Source organism: Manihot esculenta, chromosome 11 (genome assembly GCF_001659605.2).
Source record: "Manihot esculenta cultivar AM560-2 chromosome 11, M.esculenta_v8, whole genome shotgun sequence".
Taxonomy (NCBI): Eukaryota; Viridiplantae; Streptophyta; class Magnoliopsida; order Malpighiales; family Euphorbiaceae; genus Manihot; species Manihot esculenta.
Window position 1 is genome coordinate 5,941,895 of NC_035171.2, and position 18,758 is coordinate 5,960,652.

General features: G+C 35.9%; 2 protein-coding genes across 3 annotated transcripts; both read left to right on the forward strand.

Annotated features, from left to right (window-relative positions):
• Positions 1-1,813: 1,813 nt before the first annotated feature.
• On the forward strand, positions 1,814-9,213 carry LOC110626839 (katanin p60 ATPase-containing subunit A1). Its single transcript, XM_021772963.2, has 7 exons — positions 1,814-2,487; positions 4,325-4,796; positions 5,105-5,302; positions 5,409-5,653; positions 5,930-6,088; positions 6,249-6,336; positions 8,730-9,213. The coding sequence occupies exons 1-7, from the start codon at positions 2,366-2,368 to the stop codon at positions 9,009-9,011; spliced, it is 1,566 nt and encodes a 521-aa protein (XP_021628655.1). The 5' UTR covers positions 1,814-2,365; the 3' UTR covers positions 9,012-9,213.
• Positions 9,214-9,367: 154 nt separating this feature from the next.
• On the forward strand, positions 9,368-12,271 carry LOC110626840. Of its 2 annotated transcripts, XM_021772965.2 has the most exons (6): positions 9,368-9,930; positions 10,081-10,224; positions 11,186-11,278; positions 11,371-11,493; positions 11,628-11,696; positions 11,878-12,271. In XM_021772965.2, exons 1-6 carry the CDS (start codon positions 9,828-9,830, stop codon positions 11,964-11,966), a joined length of 621 nt encoding a protein of 206 aa, XP_021628657.1. In that variant the 5' UTR covers positions 9,368-9,827; the 3' UTR covers positions 11,967-12,271. The 2 variants fall into 2 exon arrangements, with proteins under 2 accessions (XP_021628657.1, XP_043818114.1); XM_043962179.1 differs by lacking the exon at positions 11,628-11,696.
• The last annotated feature ends 6,487 nt before the right edge of the window (positions 12,272-18,758 follow it).

Sequence of the window (18,758 nt, forward strand, 5' to 3'; positions counted from 1 at the left end):
TGGGGAGAAAACTCACCCATTTCCGATCTGAGGGCCCTTTATAGGTGGCCTGGTCGAAGACCTTCGGCGGCCTAACGTGCCCCCTAAACTCATGCATGTTCGGCGGCCAAACTTAACTTTCGGCGGCCGAACCTTGGCTCGTTCAAACAAGACTTTCGGAGGCCAAAGGCGCTCCCGAAGCCTTTCCATGTTCGGCGGCCGAACTTCACTTTCGGCGGCCGAACCTGGCAAACGCCTCCTTGGTCTTTTCTTTCCAAAACTCATTTCCTTTCCATTTAAAACCATGAAATCATGTGAAAACATTTTAGAAAACACATTTTACCCCTCTAGAAGCCTTTGGCATCTTCAGAAATTCCAGATTCCAACGGAGATTCCGCCGAAAGGTAGGGATTCCGATGCCGGAATCTAGCCGGGTATTACATTCTTCCCCCCTTTAAGAACATTCGTCCCCGAATGTTCCACAAACCAACAGGCATAGCATAAACATAGCATCCATCATACATGAACAAGCAAGCAAAACTTAAAAATCTCTCTCCTGAAAGAGAGACACGGGCACTGCTGGAGTAAAACTCCTGGGTCTTCTGGGCACACCTTTCCCAAAAGAAACACCTTAACAATACCCAACCTTCTCCTGAAACTCAACACGCTTCCACTGCGCTACTCTGATCCTTACTCTTCTCTTCACCTCTACTAAACTGACTTCTTCTCACTGCTAACCCAAAACTAACTCTAACTCTCACAGGTAGTACCCGGATTTCAGATCTATCTTGGAAAACAAACAGCTTCCGCTAGCTGTCCCAATAGATCATCCATCCTGCATGGGAATACCTGCCCTTGATAGCCTTTTTATGTAACAGCCCGGACGTGATCCCCGACACTGTTACCGTTCACGGCCCAGGGCTATCCCTCGCCTGGCCTCTTTGCCACCTCGGGCTTTCCACTGGCGTCGTGAACAGCTCTTAACATCCCTTCACCCTCACGGGTTCCGGGCAGGATTTGTCCCCTTGGGTTCTTGCATCGAATGCATCCTTCCCCAAGTGGATTTGGCCCAAATTTCCCTTTGGAAATTAGGTCGCCTCCCCCACTACTCGAACCCTTGACCTCCCACTTTAAGGGAATAGTCTGGTGAGAGTTATGTCACGGGGGTCCCTCTCCCATCTCCCGAGCCCACATAGCCCAGAGCCTGAAGTTCGACCCTCCCGTGATCCATCCCATTGGCCTCACAACCGCCGGGCAGGATTTGTCCCATGACCTCACGAGGCCAATGGGATTTGGCCCAATATTCCCCACATAGGAATATTAGGTCGCCTCCCCCACCACTCGAACCCAAGACCTCTCCACATAAGAGTTCGGCGTTACGAGGGTGAGTACCAATTGTTCTACGGGTCGGACTTCAGGCTCTGGGCTATGTGGGCTCGGGAGATGGGAGAGGGACCCCCGTGACAAACAATTGGTACTCACTCTCACCAAACTATTCTCTTAAAGTGGGAGGTCAAGGGTTCGAGTAGTGGGGGAGGCGACCTAATTTCCAAAGGGAAATTTGGGCCAAATCCACTTGGGGAAGGATGCATTCGATGCAAAAACCCAAGGGGACAAATCCTGCCCGGAACCCGTGAGGGTGAAGGGATGTTAAGAGCTGTTCACGACGCCAGTGGAAAGTCCGAGGTGGCAAAGAGGCCAGGCGAGGGATAGCCCTGGGCCGTGAACGGTAACAGTGCCGGGGATCACGTCCGGGCTGTTACATATAAATGTACTGATATCCCTCTCTTTGAAGTTCAAAACTGTGGATACAACAAAGCCACGCTCTAGACGAGAGACTACTCGTGGCCTTGGATTAGATCTAAAAACTTCCCAATTTGGGCCCCACATCCCCCTAACAACAACACATATAAACTATCAAACCCATTTGACCCAAACTCCGCCAAACGCACACTTCAATAACCGACGGCAGATCTCAGTGTAAATTCCAACAAAGCTCAAGGAGAATTCTGGCATTTCATAGCTATCCGCATTTCTTCTCCTTATGCATATCGAGTAAACGACGTCGTTTGATCGCTCTTCTTCCTCTTTTTACAGCGTCACATCAGTCCAGGCTCGAAAGAGATTCGGCTCAGCACCAAGCAAGCGCCAGGACAAAAGGACAGTTCAGTCATTTCAAAGCTTTCTCTTAACCGTTCCGCGATCGTTTAAACGTCGCCGTCGGAATTCACTGCCTGACCAAGCCTAGTTAGCTCGCTGGAGAGAGAAGCTAATTGAGAAAGCCAGTCTTCTAGAGAGAGAAAAATCCACAGCGGTGGGAGAGGTGAGGGATTGGAACCCTAGACTTTTTAGGTTGGGAAGTGAAATTCGCGTGGAGAGGATAAAAATGGTGGGGACTCCACTGTCTGGATTACAAGATCACTTGAAATTGGCTCGAGAGTATGCGCTTGAAGGTCTTTACGACACTTCCATGATCTTCTTCGATGGTGCCATTGCTCAGATCAACAAGTAATTATGTTTCCACTTTCAAAAACTTTTTAATGCTATTCTTAAAAAAATTGCATCGTAGTTCTAAATTTTGAGATGGCTTGTTTGTTTCAGTGGAAGACTATTTAGAAATGTTTTGTTTGGTGGAAATGAGTTTGCCAGCTTTTGACTTTTCAGTGTTCCTGTTTGCTAGGATGAGATTTTCTTTTGTTTTCTTTTGGGATTAAAAGTTAAAACTTTCCTTGGGGTGGAAAATCAAGTGGCTTTTGGATTACATGGGAAAACACTTTTTGTTTAGGAAGTATGCGTATGACCTCCCGCTTGGTTCAAATGAACTAGAAACGTAGAATTCTTAATATATACGCCCTCCTAGCCTACTTGCTTTATGTAGCTAAAAGCAATAAGAAAATATAGCTCATATAGTTAAAGCAATAAATTGTAGTGTCTTCTCTAAGATACCCTCCATTTGTATTTGTAAATTGCTCTGGTAACAAAAATTTTTTAATTTTCAATACCTATTAAATAATTGTACAGTAGGAAGTTAATAAATAAACCATCTAAAAAAGAAAACTGATCTATATTTTGGGATGGATAAAAAAGTAAGAAAGCCGATCTTTGTGGTGCAGAGAGAATAAATTTCAATCAAATTTCATACTTTTCATGTTAACTGTGAAATTGAAGTTTATTCATTCTTGTTTCCCAAAATATCCTAAATAACCGAAAAAAATATCTAAATTATATAATAAGAATAAGTTTAGTCCATTACAATGATTTTTTAAAATAGCCTTAATATAATAAAGTTTTGCATGTAATAAGTTTATTTTAACTATGCACAAATTGTATTTAATGTTTAATTTTAAATATTGTGTGTGTGTGTGTGAGAGAGAAAGTTGCAGATAATAAGAAAGATGGACATTTGGGTCCCAAAAATTTATTGCCTCAATTTTGTGGAGTTCATTTGAAATTCCACTTATTTTGATAGATTTGATTTAGTTATGTTCAATTCCATAAAATTAAACTTGGAAACAGAAATCTACTCCCTTCGTCCTATAAAGATAGACCTATTTGTTTTTTCAGATAGACTAAGAAAATATAATGTATACCCTCCACTCATATTACTCCATGACTAAGTTATTTTTGGAACTAATACATTTTACTTTTCAATGCATATTAAATAAGGGTATATTAAAAAGCTAATAAAGTTAACATCTCAAAAAAGGAAAGTGCCTTATAATTTGGAATGGATAAAAAAGGGAAAGCATGGTATGGAGGGAATGCATTTTTTTTCAAACCAAAAATAAAAAAACATAGAATTAGATTAAATTTCTCAAAATTTTTTGTGGAATTATTTGAACCTGACACACCCAACTTCCTTGGAAAAAATAAAAGTGCCTCATATTTTGACAAATACCATGATCAACTTTCTTTAATAACTCCATCCATGTGTGAGCAGTATTTGATCACGGCTATTTGGTCTCAAATCTCACTACCAAGCAACTTACATGTTGATAGTTGGCATCTTCAATTTCTCTTGATTAGGTTTGATGTTGCATCTGTTTGATTATAGCCAAATGATCTTATCTTCTTCTTTTTTCCCCTTTAATGCAATTTATTCAAATAAATGGAGCGCAAGTGTTTCTTTAGAGTTCCCATTACTTCCCTATTTTATCACAACAAACTTCTGATGCATCAGTGCTTAAACTTATATAGCTAGATTGTTTATTATGCTGAAGTATTTTCTGTTGATGTATATTGGACTCATGGTATAGCTAATGCAATGCTATAATAAAATTGAGCTAAAGGTTAGTGGTTGCTTGAATCTGTCTTAATAGAGCTTGCAATTACTGTCATGAATTAGGCATCTAAACACCCTTGATGATCCTTTGATTCGCACAAAATGGATGAATGCCAAGAAAGCTATTTCAGAGGAGGCAGAAGTTGTAAAGCAATTAGATGCTGAGAGAAGGGCATTTAAGGAAACTCCCACAGGGCGACGTGCTGCATCACCTCCAATTAATGCTAAATCATCTTTTGTTTTCCAACCTTTAGATGAGTACCCTACTTCCTCTAGTGCTCCCATGGATGATCCTGATGTGTGGAGGCCACCAAGTCGGGATTCTACTAGTAGGAGACCTGCTAGGGCTGGTCAAGTGGGTATGAGGAAATCACCACAGGATGGGACTTGGGGTCGTGGTGGCTCCACAAGAACAGCTACAAGTGGTCGTGCTCCAAAGGCTGGTGCTTCAAGCAGGGTGAACTCAGGCATCCGAGCTTCTAGTGGGGGAAAGAAAGGCACTGGTGCTGGAAAATCTGGCAAGGGAGATTCAGCTGTAAGTTCAACTAGATGTAATAATAGTGTCTTTAATATTTTTAGCATGTACCTGCTGCACTTGAAGGATTCCCCCCTTGCCCAATGACCCAAGGATGATATGCTAATCTTTATATTTGGTAGATCTGTTGTTGATTGTGCGTTCTCTCTCTATCTCTCTCTCTCCTGCTGTTGGATATTCTGATTTTAAGTTTACTGGAGCTATATGAGTTGTTCTATTTTACTGGAGCTATATGAGTTGTTCTATTATTAGTTTTTTTGTGTTCATAATTGTCTCTATCATGTGAATTTATTTGCAAATACTGTTAGAATGGTGATGCTGAAGACGGAAAATCCAAGAAGGGACAATATGAAGGGCCTGATCCTGACTTGGCTGCTATGCTTGAAAGGGATGTCTTGGAAACTAGTCCTGGAGTTAGATGGGATGATGTTGCAGGTCTTAGTGAAGCAAAACGACTTCTTGAAGAAGCTGTTGTCCTTCCATTATGGATGCCTGAATATTTCCAGGTAGACCTTAATAATTGAAGCTGAATTGTTATTGTAATTCACACTCTCATCTTGCTGGAATTTTTATATTTTACCACTTATTATACATTTCCACTTTCTTTGGCAGGGGATCAGGAGACCTTGGAAAGGTGTCCTTATGTTTGGCCCTCCAGGTACTGGTAAGACACTGCTTGCTAAGGCTGTTGCTACTGAGTGTGGTACAACATTTTTCAATGTTTCATCTGCTACATTGGCTTCAAAATGGCGTGGTGAAAGTGAGCGCATGGTCCGGTGCTTGTTTGATCTGGCACGAGCTTATGCACCAAGTACAATTTTCATTGATGAGATTGATTCTTTGTGCAATGCTAGGGGGTAAGTTTTCAACCGTATGTAGTTTGGAGGATTGAAATCCATTAGTTCTCTATATACTTGCTTGTCTGGGAAAAAGTCAATGCATCTTATGTTTTATCCCAACATTGTGCATCATGCTACTTATAATGATTCTTTAAAATCTCTCTCTCTCTCTCTCGTTTGTTAGGTAATCTCACCTGCACATGGATTCCAATGTGTGAAGTTTGTTTGCTATGCATTCAAATATGAACTGATTGTGCTAATTTTTCTTTTCTTTGAATGACTGTAACACTTCAGGGCTTCAGGGGAACATGAATCATCTAGAAGGGTCAAGTCTGAACTTCTTGTTCAGGTTGATGGTGTAAACAATACTTCCACAAATGAAGATGGCAGCCGAAAAATAGTGATGGTTTTGGCTGCTACCAACTTCCCTTGGGATATAGATGAAGCATTGAGGTTTGTCATGCTTTGATTCTATTGAGGAGTTCTGTACTCCTGGAATTGTCAGTTAGACTGAACTGTCTCTCCTAAGCCATACCTATGAAAGATGTTATATTTTGCACTGGCTACAAGTCTTACTTTTAACTGTATCTAATTTGATGCTTATGCAATGCAGGAGAAGGTTGGAAAAGCGAATTTACATTCCGCTTCCAAATTTTGAGAGTCGTAAAGAGCTTATTAGGATCAATTTGAAAACTGTTGAGGTAATTGACTGTATGGCTGATAATAGCTTCTTTAGTCATATTGATGTTGCTTCATTACAATTCTAGGTTATTTTCACCCGATACAACTTACGAATACTATGGGCCTGTTCACTTGTATAAAACAATTTTCTATTTTACATTTTCTACATTCCAAGAAAACTCCAGCTTTCATCCATAGAAAATAAGAAAAAACATAGAAAACCTATTTACTTGACAATGATAGAAAGCAAATTCCTAATTCAAAAACTTTTAAAGAATGTTTACATCTTTCATAATTTAAAAAAAAGGCAAAAAGCCCATTGAAACCCTTAAACAAATACTAAAAGTTCAGTTAAGCCTTTAAACAATTTTCGGGTCCAATCAGGCCCTCAAACTTATTAAATATGACAATTTAGCACTAATATAACAGAAATTTAACACCGTTTACTTTAAAAGGCGAACATCCATTAAAATTAGAAGCATTTTCCCGCTTCTCTAGCCAAATCAGTTAAACAAAATCCTAAGTAGAATAAAAATCCCAAATTATTTTTCTGAAAATCTACGCTATCATCTCCCATTGTGATTATAATCAATGTGCTCATCATTCTCAGCAAATTGGACCTGCGAAGAGACTGTAGGAGTTCATCGTTCTCAACAAAACAGACTCAAGATACTAGCAATGCACTGACAAACATTTTCTAATTTCATGATGTTCTATCTTCTTCCTTCATGTGCTCTCTGCCATTCAACACCTCTGCCAACCCGGGTTCATCATACACAATATTATCACCGTGCAATACACTCATCTTTGTAAGCTGACATTGCAGCTTATTCTTTTCATTCAATAGTTCCTTGATCACGTCAGTAGCCCAGTTCGTTTATCACATCAGTAGCTCAAGTCAGTACTTTTGAATCGATCCACTCAAAGTACCCACATCCTCTGCATTCTGCGTTCTGCCACAATTGAGCACAATGAACATCCAAACATTAATATATAATTTTCACCTAAATTAAACTGAAATTATAATTTGATAATTACCCGGAAGTTTGTATACCCAAAAAATCTCCTCCATTCTTTTTCTTCCAAGTGGTTCAAATCTTTACATGTAATTGACAATGGCATTTCACAACTCCTCCTCCATCAAATATCAAATGTGTTATAAACCCTCCTACTGGATGAACTTGCTGATCAGATTGAACAAGATGATGAAGAAGATGTCATTTTAATTTTCTGATCTCTTCTTGATCTGGTGTTTCTCGCCGAAACTCATTGACAGGAGTATAAGCAATTTTAAACTTGTTTCAAACAGAAACAGTAGATGGCAATTGGTTGGAAGATAACACCCATCTACTGTATTATCAGTCGCTAGTAATGGTTAATTTCATTAAATTTATGTTACATCAGTGCTAAATAATTTCATTAAATTTATGTTACATCAGTGCTAAATTGTCTTATTTAATAAGTTTGAGAGCCTGATTAGACCTGAAAATTGTTTAAGGGCTTAACTGAACTTTTTGGTATTTGTTTAAGGGCTTAAATGGACCTTTTGCCTTAAAGAAATTGTTATAAAGTATATTTATAACTTATTTTGTTTTATTTTTAAATTACTATGTTATTCATTTATTTTATAATAATGTAATGTTTATTATACTAAATAAATAGTTTTCTAAAAAAATATTTAATTTTCATTATGAAAGTTATGATATCATTTTGTTTATAATGTTTTTCATTTGGAAAACAAAACTGTTATTATAAAGGAAAATAGTGGAAAAAACTTAAAGTTGTTTTCCAAATCTTACTTAAATTCTATAAAATTGGACAACTATTAATTTTTTTTTTCCCAATTCTTCATTTGGAAAACTGCACATGTGATCATAAAACTTCATTCTCTAGTTTCTTTAGAAAAAGTTTTTAGGAAATTACTCTAGTTTTCTACAAGTGAGCAGACCCTATATTATCCCACTGGTGCCGAGAATCTATTTTTTGGCTTTTTCACACTAGTTTTTGATGTGATTCTTTGCCTCCTTGAGGTTTACTCTTATTCCCTCTTTTCTGTTCAAGTTAAGGTTTAAACCCTTAACTGACATTATCTTTTGTGGTATATAACTGCCAAAAAATTCCATAAACAAACGCTATGAGTCTCACTTTTTGTGGGGTATTTATCACTCAAATGAGGTAGGCAGATGATGGTTAGAAGGGGAGTATTGCACAGATATTGCAAATGATGATTTTATCTGTGGGTATGTGATTTGTTGCAATTATGTTATTTCCAATATTTTTATTACAAGGATTTATTGTAGGTTATGTTTTCTAATCATGTCACTGGGTTTGGTGTCTTTGCTGTGAGGTGACCATAGATTATGCCTGTCTACTACAGCTGTTATACTTAATGGTTAAAAATATTATATATTAGGTGGCTCCTGATGTAGACATTGATGAAGTGGCTCGTCGGACAGAAGGGTACAGTGGAGATGATCTCACAAATGTTTGCCGGGATGCTTCCTTAAATGGTATGAGGCGCAAGATAGCTGGAAAGACCCGTGATGAGATTAAAAACATGTCTAAAGATGAGATTTCAAAGGATCCTGTAGCAATGTGTGATTTTGAAGAGGCCTTGCAGAAGGTCCAGCGAAGTGTTTCTCAAGCTGACATTGAGAAGCATGAGAAGTGGTTTTCAGAATTTGGATCAGCATAAGGAGGTATTGTGTGACCAATGTTGAAATGAAGACACCTGCTGGTTCATTTCTTCCTATAATTTCATTAACCTGGTGCTGTGTGTATTTGAGCAGTGATTTCATCTTCTGTAATCCAGTTCTTCGAAAGCGCTCGCATGTGTTGTGTCAATTTTTGTATTTGTAGCATCCCTCGTGCAATATAATTCGATTTATTTTATAGAACTTCGTAACTTGTGATTGGATTGCTGTATGTGATATCTCAAGGAAAAAAAAAAGAAAAGAAAAACCCCCAAAATGAGTTCTTTGGCTTATAAAAACAGCAAAAAGGTGTGAAATTTTCGTTGAATCCATTTTTTTAGTTGGGGTCAGCAAGTGGTTTTAATTATAGCAGTTTCCTTGATCCCCTCTTGAAATTGACAGGATTTATCCCAATGGAACTGGTCTTTTGGGAATTTGAATTTTCTCACAAGTCAAACAGCCTGCTTACAAAATTCTCAAATACCATAGTGGTCTTTTTGCACACTTTTGTCCCTAGAATGGACATCGAGGAAATGGCGAAGACATCTCTATCACTTTCCCTCGTGAAAATCTCGCCCCATCGAACTGTATTAATAATCACATCATCTAAATCTTCGCCCGCATTGCATCACTAGTCCCATGAAGTATTAAAAAATAACAAGAGAAATTCAACTATTACTTTTTGGGGTCTATTTTCTAGGTGAGTTTTATTGCTATCTTGTTGGATCCTCTTCTTATCATGCTCTTTTAATTGCCAATTGCCATTACAACCTTTTCATGTCCTTAGCCATTGAAAACACCCCCACCACTCGCAAACTATGGAAAAATGCAATTCCAACCTCTCTCTTTTCCTCCATATTCTTCTCCTCACCCTATTCACATGCAATCCCACTGCCATTTCTCAAAGCTCGACATCAGAAGGTAAATTATTGCACTGGTCAAATTTACTTGTGAGAGTCCTTATATTGGAAATTTCCTCTGTTTTGCACTTATAGTAGTTGGTTTTGGTGTGTTGAGATTTTTTGTAATTGATCAGTTGGCTTTCTTTTTTTAAAAAAAATTTACTTACAGGAGGTTTGTGCTCTTCGGTTTTCTGTGGGCAAGGGACATGCAACAATATTGATACACTTCCTGGTTTTGAGTGTAACTGCTATGATGGCTGGAACAAGATTCAGATTGGTCCTTTGACCTTCCCCTCTTGCTTAATTCCTAATTGTGAGTTTCTCTCTCTTTTCTTTCTGTTGCACCTTAATAGATACATTGGGTTTGTACCGGTGTTTGTATGTGTGATTATCCCTTCCCTGCTACTATGTTTTGTCATTTCAAGAAGGGGTGGGAACACTATAACTATAGTCATCTCCCTTCTTTTTATACATGAAATGGCTACAATAATGTCAATGTCATGAAGTAGAAAACGTTCATGTGTGTGTCAGCTTGTTTAAAAGATTATGAATGTGTATGGAAAATACCTCTGAAATGTAAAATTTCAAGAACACAGTATATTAGGCTGAACTGGACATTCTCTTGGTCTTTGCTAATTTTATATTATTACCATTATCAGTATTTTTTTTTCTTCTAGTGCATGTGTGTGTCAGCTTGTATGGTAAGAGTATTTTTCCTTTTTTCCTCCCCTCTATTTCTTAGGTAGATGATCTGGATTCCATCTTGCAAGCACAATAATTCTTCCTATGTAGAACCATGTGCACAAAGAATAGTTCCAGAATATGAATTCCCCCATTTATAAGTACCTAAAGGAAAAATAATTGGTGGTTTTAACCACTATTTTAATCGTTAAATATATACTAATTGATCGTATTTTTTTATCATTAAATTTTCTAAAATAAATTGCTGTTTAGCTATGCGATGCACTTGTGATTCTTCATGATTTCCTCATATTTCAAGCAAAAGGTGTTCTTTGAGTTCCTTCTTTCACAAGATTTTACACTTGGCTTGTGAATGCCGACTATTTTTATGTGCATTCTTATCCTATTAGTAGACTAGTTATCAATATGTAAGATTTTTCTGAAAATTCTTTTATTCTACCATCTGAATGTGACTTCATTGATATATTTGGAGCTGATCTCATGGGTTTGATGTCTTAATCATCATCATCTTTTTCTTCTTCTTTTCTCTTTGCTACATAGAAAGAGGAATGACAAGATCACCATTTTTGCAGGCACAGTTGATTTGCAATGTGGTAATGGATCTCCACCGCCACCACCACCTCCATCACTTCCTCTCTTTCCGCATCTTCCAAATTTAACAGACCGTGAGTATTATTAGCCATTGGCATATCAACCGTTTTTATACTTTTGGAAGAAGTTATGCCTCCCTCCTAAACTAAGAAATGCTATTCCACAGCTTGTTTCTTGATTTGGTGTGCCGATGGATCCTGCTTGTCTAGTGGAACAGGACATACATGCCAATGCAATGAAGGCTCAGCAAATTTGTTGAATAATTCAGAGTTGCCCTGTTTTCAAGAATGTAAGACACTTCCTCATTACTCATACAAGAACCGTGAAAGGATGAGAGATCATCATCTAAATATTTTTTTTTTTTTTTGCCCTGTTTAAGAATTTACAAATGTTCAGAAATATTCCCATGCATTTTTTTACCAGGCTACTTTGGAGTAGATTGCCATGGTCTTGGGTTTGGTCCACCACTTTCATCGCTTCCACCACCATCAGGTTTGAGTGAAATTCTAAGCCACCTCAAACGAGTCAGGATATAATATTTTGCTATATATATTGTTGACAGGGATTAAGAACTTCTGCAAATTCACCCAGATAATTGTGAAGTTTTACAAGCACATTATACATCCTACTGTTTATCTTGTTCAAACTTCTAATGAACAATTTCATGTGATAGGTTCTTCAGAAGCGTCAAATTCCTTGAGGAGTCTTGGTGTTCTAACCATGATATTTTTAGCAGCAGCAGCTTCCCCAACATTGTTTTAGAGACAAATATCCATAGATAGAATCGCCAACAGAACAGTTGTCATGATAAATTATATACTTTCTTGTAAAATATAGTGAATAACACTAAAATGTTCTAGTAAATTCCAAGCATGTAAAACAAAAAGCAACAGTGTGTGTCTTCCATGAAAGTTCCAAAAGTTCCATTTAGCTAGTGAGCCAAGTTTCCTCAAGAATGGATGCGTGAAATTTCTCAAAAGTCCAGATTGATCCAGCAAGCTTGTTTTTGAATTGTAGTGGAGAAGATATTTGCATTGAGAAGATGTTGATCATATTCCTGAGCCTCATCCTGTTTTTGAGCACTTGTCATTAAAATAACCTGGCAACGTATTTCTTTGTTTTTGAATCCCTCTTAGAGAATTTTTTACTTTTAAAGAAAATCAAATTTTTAATTTTTAAATTTTTTTTTTCCAAAATAAATTATAACAAATTAGGATTGGGATTACTTTCCCAATGTGAATATTGGATTTAAGAGAATAGCACAGACAATGTACTGCTAGTTTTGATAATTAATATTACATAAAAGCACTGAATTGTTTGGATATACACAATTTGTAAAACATATATTTAAGAATTCCAATAAGGAAAACTCCAAGCTCAGCTCCAAAACCTGAAATTTTGGGTATTCATAGTGTGTGCACGTGAAGTTGGCTACAATTACAAAGCTCAAGGTTATCTTTTCTCGCAATAAAACCAACTATATATGGAAAAATCATTTTTACGTCCTTTTTATTTTTTAATTTCATTAAAATGTAGCTCTTTTCTTTAAAAGAAAATATTCTTTTTAAGTTTAAAAAAATATATATATATATAAATATTAATTTTGACATATTCTAAAGACTATATGTATTTTAGATTATTTTAATCATTTCAAAAAATAATTAATAAATTAGTTAAATTTGGTATATTACTTAAAATTTTCCCATAACTATCTTTTATCGGTATTGTATAATTTTTATTACCCTTTTTGCAGTTTTGTAATGGGCTTTCATATTATAAAAAAAGAAAATTAACTTTTAAAATAAATTTACCATGAAGTAATCCAAACGTACGTAGCATGTCTCATTTGCTCATATTTTGCCACCTCAGCATTTTCATGCATATAAATTGAATCTTGCCTTTGTTCTGGAACCATCCTCATGCAGACTAACTCCACTTCTTGTCCTTTCTTATAATTTAGCATCAACAAATATCAACTTTTCTTTTCTTTTAATTTCTTCATTTAAACCTCAAATATAACTAACCTCCATAAAGTTTTCATCATTTTTATTGAAAATAAATATTATTATAAATTCCATAACATAACATAACATAAGAAGACTATTTTTTTTATATAAATAAATGAAGTCTAAATTGTGCATTTTTTTCTTAAATATTTATTTTCAAACTAACTCCATTTCTTGATGCTAGAAAAAAAACTTCAAATAAATTTATGTTTTCTTTATAGGAATTTCAATAAATTAAAATTGTGTTTTCTTTATAAGATATTATTCTCAAATAAATTTACTATTTTACAAATTCATATTATTTTAAAAAAAAAATTCTTCCTAATGGTAAGATTTTAAGTTCAAATTGAATTTTCTCTGAATTTTGTTAAAAGATTTGTTGTGGATAGAAAAAAAAATTCACCATTATTTTCAATATTTCTTAATTAAGCTATACCATAAATGATTTTTTTTTTTTTAAATAGAAATTGAGAATTGAGAGATTACATAAAATTTAAGACCTTTCAAATTTATTCATGTAATTATTATAAAGCTAAGATAAAATAAATTAAAATAAATATTTTCTTAAATAAATAAATCAATTTATTTTTAAAATTTATAAATTGTGGTTTATAAATTAAGAGAAATACCATTACAGTCATTCTTTTTGGCGATTGCGACCATTACTTAATTAAAATAAAACTTTATTGATATCATAGAGAGGTCACAGATTGCGTTGTTAGCAATCTGTTAACTCATGGGTAGCGGTGGAAACTGAAGCAGACGAAATATGATGTCTTGAAAGAGTATGGTCTTGTAATAAAATAATATATCGTGGATAATGCAGAGGCACAACTAAGCAAAATTTGTCTGAATGTTCATTCCATTCTCTATCTTTTCAAAATTTTTGGTGTTTATCATTGATTGGCTAACAACATGTGATTGGCCGGCTGAAAATGAATAACAAATTCAAGTAGTATGCAAGTCATGGAGCAATGTGCCCAAAAAGTTTGTCCATATTTCTGTCTCTTAATTGGTTGTGGGCTTTGGTGGAGATATCTATGATGGCTTAACAAGGGACATCCTTGTTGCCTCATCTGAATTATATTTTATTTGGGGGGAACATCAAGTGGGAATTGCACCCATTAGGGTTAATGGAGAAGACATAGTGATGTCAATGATATAGAACTCATTTAAGATGGTAAATAATATTAACTAGAAAGAGACAAAACAAAAGGCGAAAGCTTACAAAACAGTTGGAATAATGGGAAAAGTGAATTTTCTTTTGTTTCAATTGGATAGGAGTGTTTACTTTATGGATTTATACTCAGTTCTTCTCTTTGCCTTTAGGGTAGGAGTGGTCCTTTTGTTTTTGTTTCTTCCTCCTCCTATGTCATTTGCAAAATCATTTGCTTTTTCACTCTGCGTTTTTATTTTTTTTCTTTGATAAATCACGATGTTTTATTATTGTGAGAGTTTTTAGCTATACTTTTATTTGTCGGCATGAAATTTTATAGTTTATCGAGAGATTTTTCATATGATGACTATCGGTATGAAATTTTATAGTTTATCGAGAGATTTTTCATATGATGACAATGGTTGGTAGTGCATTATTGTATTGTCTGCCGATTAAAAGGTTGAGGAAGACTCTCAAGTATCTTTTAGTTTTGAATGATTGATTTGGTTAGTTTGAGTTTGATTGATTTTTTTAAATTTCTAAATTGTGTGTAATTGGAACCCTCTTAGACCACAAATTATAAATTGCCTCTGAACTTTAGGAAATACAACTTTGAATGTATTGGTAAAAAAAATGGCAAAGTATATATAATTTTAATGAGTGAAAAAAATATAATGAAACAGCTTTAAATCCATTGGTAAGGATAGAAATGAATTTAATTCAATGATATTGAAATTGCTTTTAAAATTATAAATATTTTTAATTTAAATCTTAATTAAAAAATAATTATTGTCTTTTTTTTAAGTAAAAAATAAAATAAAAATACTTCTTTAAGTAAAAAAATAAAAAATAAAAATAATGATGAGTTATTTACTTGAAAAATGTCTAGACAAATAGAGAGGGAGCAAATACCCTCAATGTTGCTCAATCATCTTTGTCAACCCCACCATTGAAAGACACGGTGCATAAGACTAGTACAATAGAGCTCCATACATCTCAAATCATATGTGGTTGAGATTTAAATGATATGGAGCAATTAGTTTTGAAATTTACGATAGGTTTGGATCGGTTATAATTTTTACTGTTGACGTTCGATAAAGACTTACGATAGCTTTTTGCATGACTTTTAAAAGTGTGATGAGGATTGTAGGCTGCCACAAAATTTGAGGCGAAAATTTTACTATTTAAGGGGTCAATTTTGCATTTTGATTTTTTTTTTGAATTCTTTTATAATTTTTCATATTAGGATTTTCTATTATAAATAGTCATTTCTTGACTGTTTTGAGATACTTTTCAATCTTTCAAGAATTTCAATAAGAGTTTTCGACTTCTATCTTCTTATTTCTATTGTTTCGTCTTAGCCAAACATTATTGGTTAAAACTCATGATGGAATCTAATTAGTCCTATATCATATTGATATCATAGTAAAGTTCGTCCATGGCAGACAACCAAGAAGCACGACTCATTGTAATTGAGGCAGTCTTGGCAGAATTGAGGGAGATGATCGAACAGTTAGCCCTACAACAGGGAAACCACCAACCCGCCACAGCTGAACGCCCACAGCCAGTTCCAAATCCTATGGTCGCCAATCCTGTGGCTGCAAACTCCCAACAGAATTATCAGAAAGGTTACAAGATAAAAATAGACTTTCAAAACCTTTTCTGGTTCATTGGATGTAGAATTTATTCTTGATTGATTGGCGAAGGTTGATCGGTTCTTCAAAGTTATAAACGTGGAAGAGGATCAAAAGGTTCCAATTGTGGCCTATAAATTAAAGGGTGGTGCAGTAGCCTGGTGGAATTCGATTCAAAACGAACGCTATCACAGGAGGCTGGAACCTATATGAAACTAGTTACTAATGAAGCAGATGATTGAGCAGTGATTCTTGCCTATTGATCACGCTCAGGTTTTGTATAACCGATATTATGACTGTATTCAAGGGATTGGAAGGGTGAATGAATATACCAAGGAGTTTTTAAGGTTGTAGGCGAGGTATGAAAACTGTGAGAATGAAGCCTAACAGGTCGCGCATTATTAGAGAGGCCTGAATCACGAAATTCACTGTATGATGAGAGTAGCTGCGATTTTCACTTTGGTAGATGCCATTGAGATGGCAAAAAGGGCAAAAGAACGTGTTGATTGGCAGCCTCGATATCAGTATAACTGAAATTTTAATTATAAAAATTCTAGTTCGATAGGAATTCAGCACTATAGAGGCAATTATAGCTAGCAACCTTCTAAGGTTGTAAATTTTGGCAAACCTCAGAATATTATGAAAGAAAGGAGAAACAATAAGGGAAAAGCAGCCGCCACTACAACAGACAAAGGAGGCAAAATCAATCATTATAAAAAATTAACGGGAGACATATGTTACCGCTGCAGGCAACTTGGTCATTGATTGAATAATTGTCCAAAATGCAGAGGAGTTAATAATGACCGCCGACAGGTTAATGTGGTTGAGCAGATGGCTGAATCTGAGGAGGAAGTGGATGATGATGATGGATCTATTGTTGGTTCTGAAGATGGAGAGGTTACCTATGTGGTGAATAAAATCTTATGCTTGACGAAACAGGAGGATGAAACGCAAAGGAGGAAGATTTTTCAGGCAAAGTGTCGAGTGGGAGAAGCGATTTGCAAGCTAATTATAGATGGCTGTAGTTGTGAGAATCTGATAGCTAAGCAATTGACGGAGAAATTGCAGTTGCCTACACAATCTCACCATCACCATATAAAGTCAGATGGATTAAGGAAAGTCTGACAATTGAAGTCAACAGAATTTGCAGCGTGCCTATCTCGATCGGTAAATCTTACACTGAACCTGTTAATTGTGATGTTGTGGATATGGATTGTTGTGAAATTTTGTTAGGTTGTCCTTGGAAGTTCGATGTTGATGCTTTGCATAAGGGGAAGGAGAATTCATACATGTTCATATGGAATAAAAAAAAGATTTCTATTTTGCCTTCTGGGTCTGTGAAACAACCTAAAGTGGAAGGAAAAACTGTTGTTGCTGTTTTCACGGGAGTGCAAAGGCTATCAGGCACAGTTGAGAAATCTGGAGGCACACTAGTTTTATTGGTGAGAGCAACAAGTGCAGCGGAGGATGCACCATCTTTACCACCACCCATCAAAGAACTGTTGAAGGAGTTTCCTAAGATAGTAGAGGAATCCTCCAAGCTTCCACCTTTGTGAGATATTCAACATCAGATTGATCTCATTCCTAGATCAAAATTATCGAATCTGCCTCATTACAAGATGATTTCAAAGGAGAGCGAAATTCTTCAAGAACAGGTTGAAGAGTTATTGAAGAAGGGGCATATTCGGGAGAGCATTAGCCCCTGTGGAGTCTCTTCCTTATTAGTTCCAAAGAAAGATGAAACTTAGAGAATGTGCGTGGATAGCAGAGCCATGAACAAATTACAGTTCAGTATCGATTTCCTATTCCACGGTTGGATGACAAGTTGGATCAGCTATTAGGGTCTAAAGTCTTCTCTAAGATCGACCTTAAAAGTGGCTACTACCAAGTTTGGATTAAGGAGGGAGATAAATGGAAGACAACTTTCAAGACTAAGGAAGACTTGTATGAGTAGCTGGTTATGCCATTTGGTTTGACGAATGCACCTAGCATGTTTATGCGACTTATGAACTAGGTTTTGCGTCCTTTCTTATGCAAATTTGTGGTTGTTTATTTTGATGACATCTTGATTTTTAGTTGTAGCGAAGAAGAACATTTACAGCACCTCCGTTAAGTCATGACAGCCTTGCAAAAAAATGAACTGGTTATTAATTTAAAAAAATGCATCTATATGAAGGAGCACATTCTGTTTCTTAGATTTGTTGTTAGGGCAGAAGGGATACATGTTGATGAGAAGAAGGTAGAAGCAATACAGAACTGACCCATCCACAAAACTATTTCAGAAGTTCACAGCTTTCATAAACTTGCTACTTTCTATCGGCGGTTTATCAGAAATTTCAGCAAGAGAGAGCGCAGAAATTTGCTTGAACTGATACTGCCAACAAGAGTTTTGAAGATATTAAAGATAAGTGTACTTCTGCCCCTATTCTTGCTTTACCTGATTTTAATAAACTATTTGAGGTTGAATGTGATACTTATAGAGTTGGGATTGGCAGAGTGTTGTCACAGTCTAATAGGCCTATTGCCTTCTTTAATGAGAAATTGAATGAAACTAGGAAGAAGTGGTCTACTTATGAGCATGAGTTATATGTAGTATTCCCAGCTTTTAAAACTTGAGAACAGTATCTGATGGGGCGATAGTTTATTATTCACACAGATTATCAATATTTGATTCATTTTAAAATTCAAAAATATATAAATAAGATGCATGCTCGATGGGCATCTTATTTTGAAATATTTCACTATGTCATAAAATATA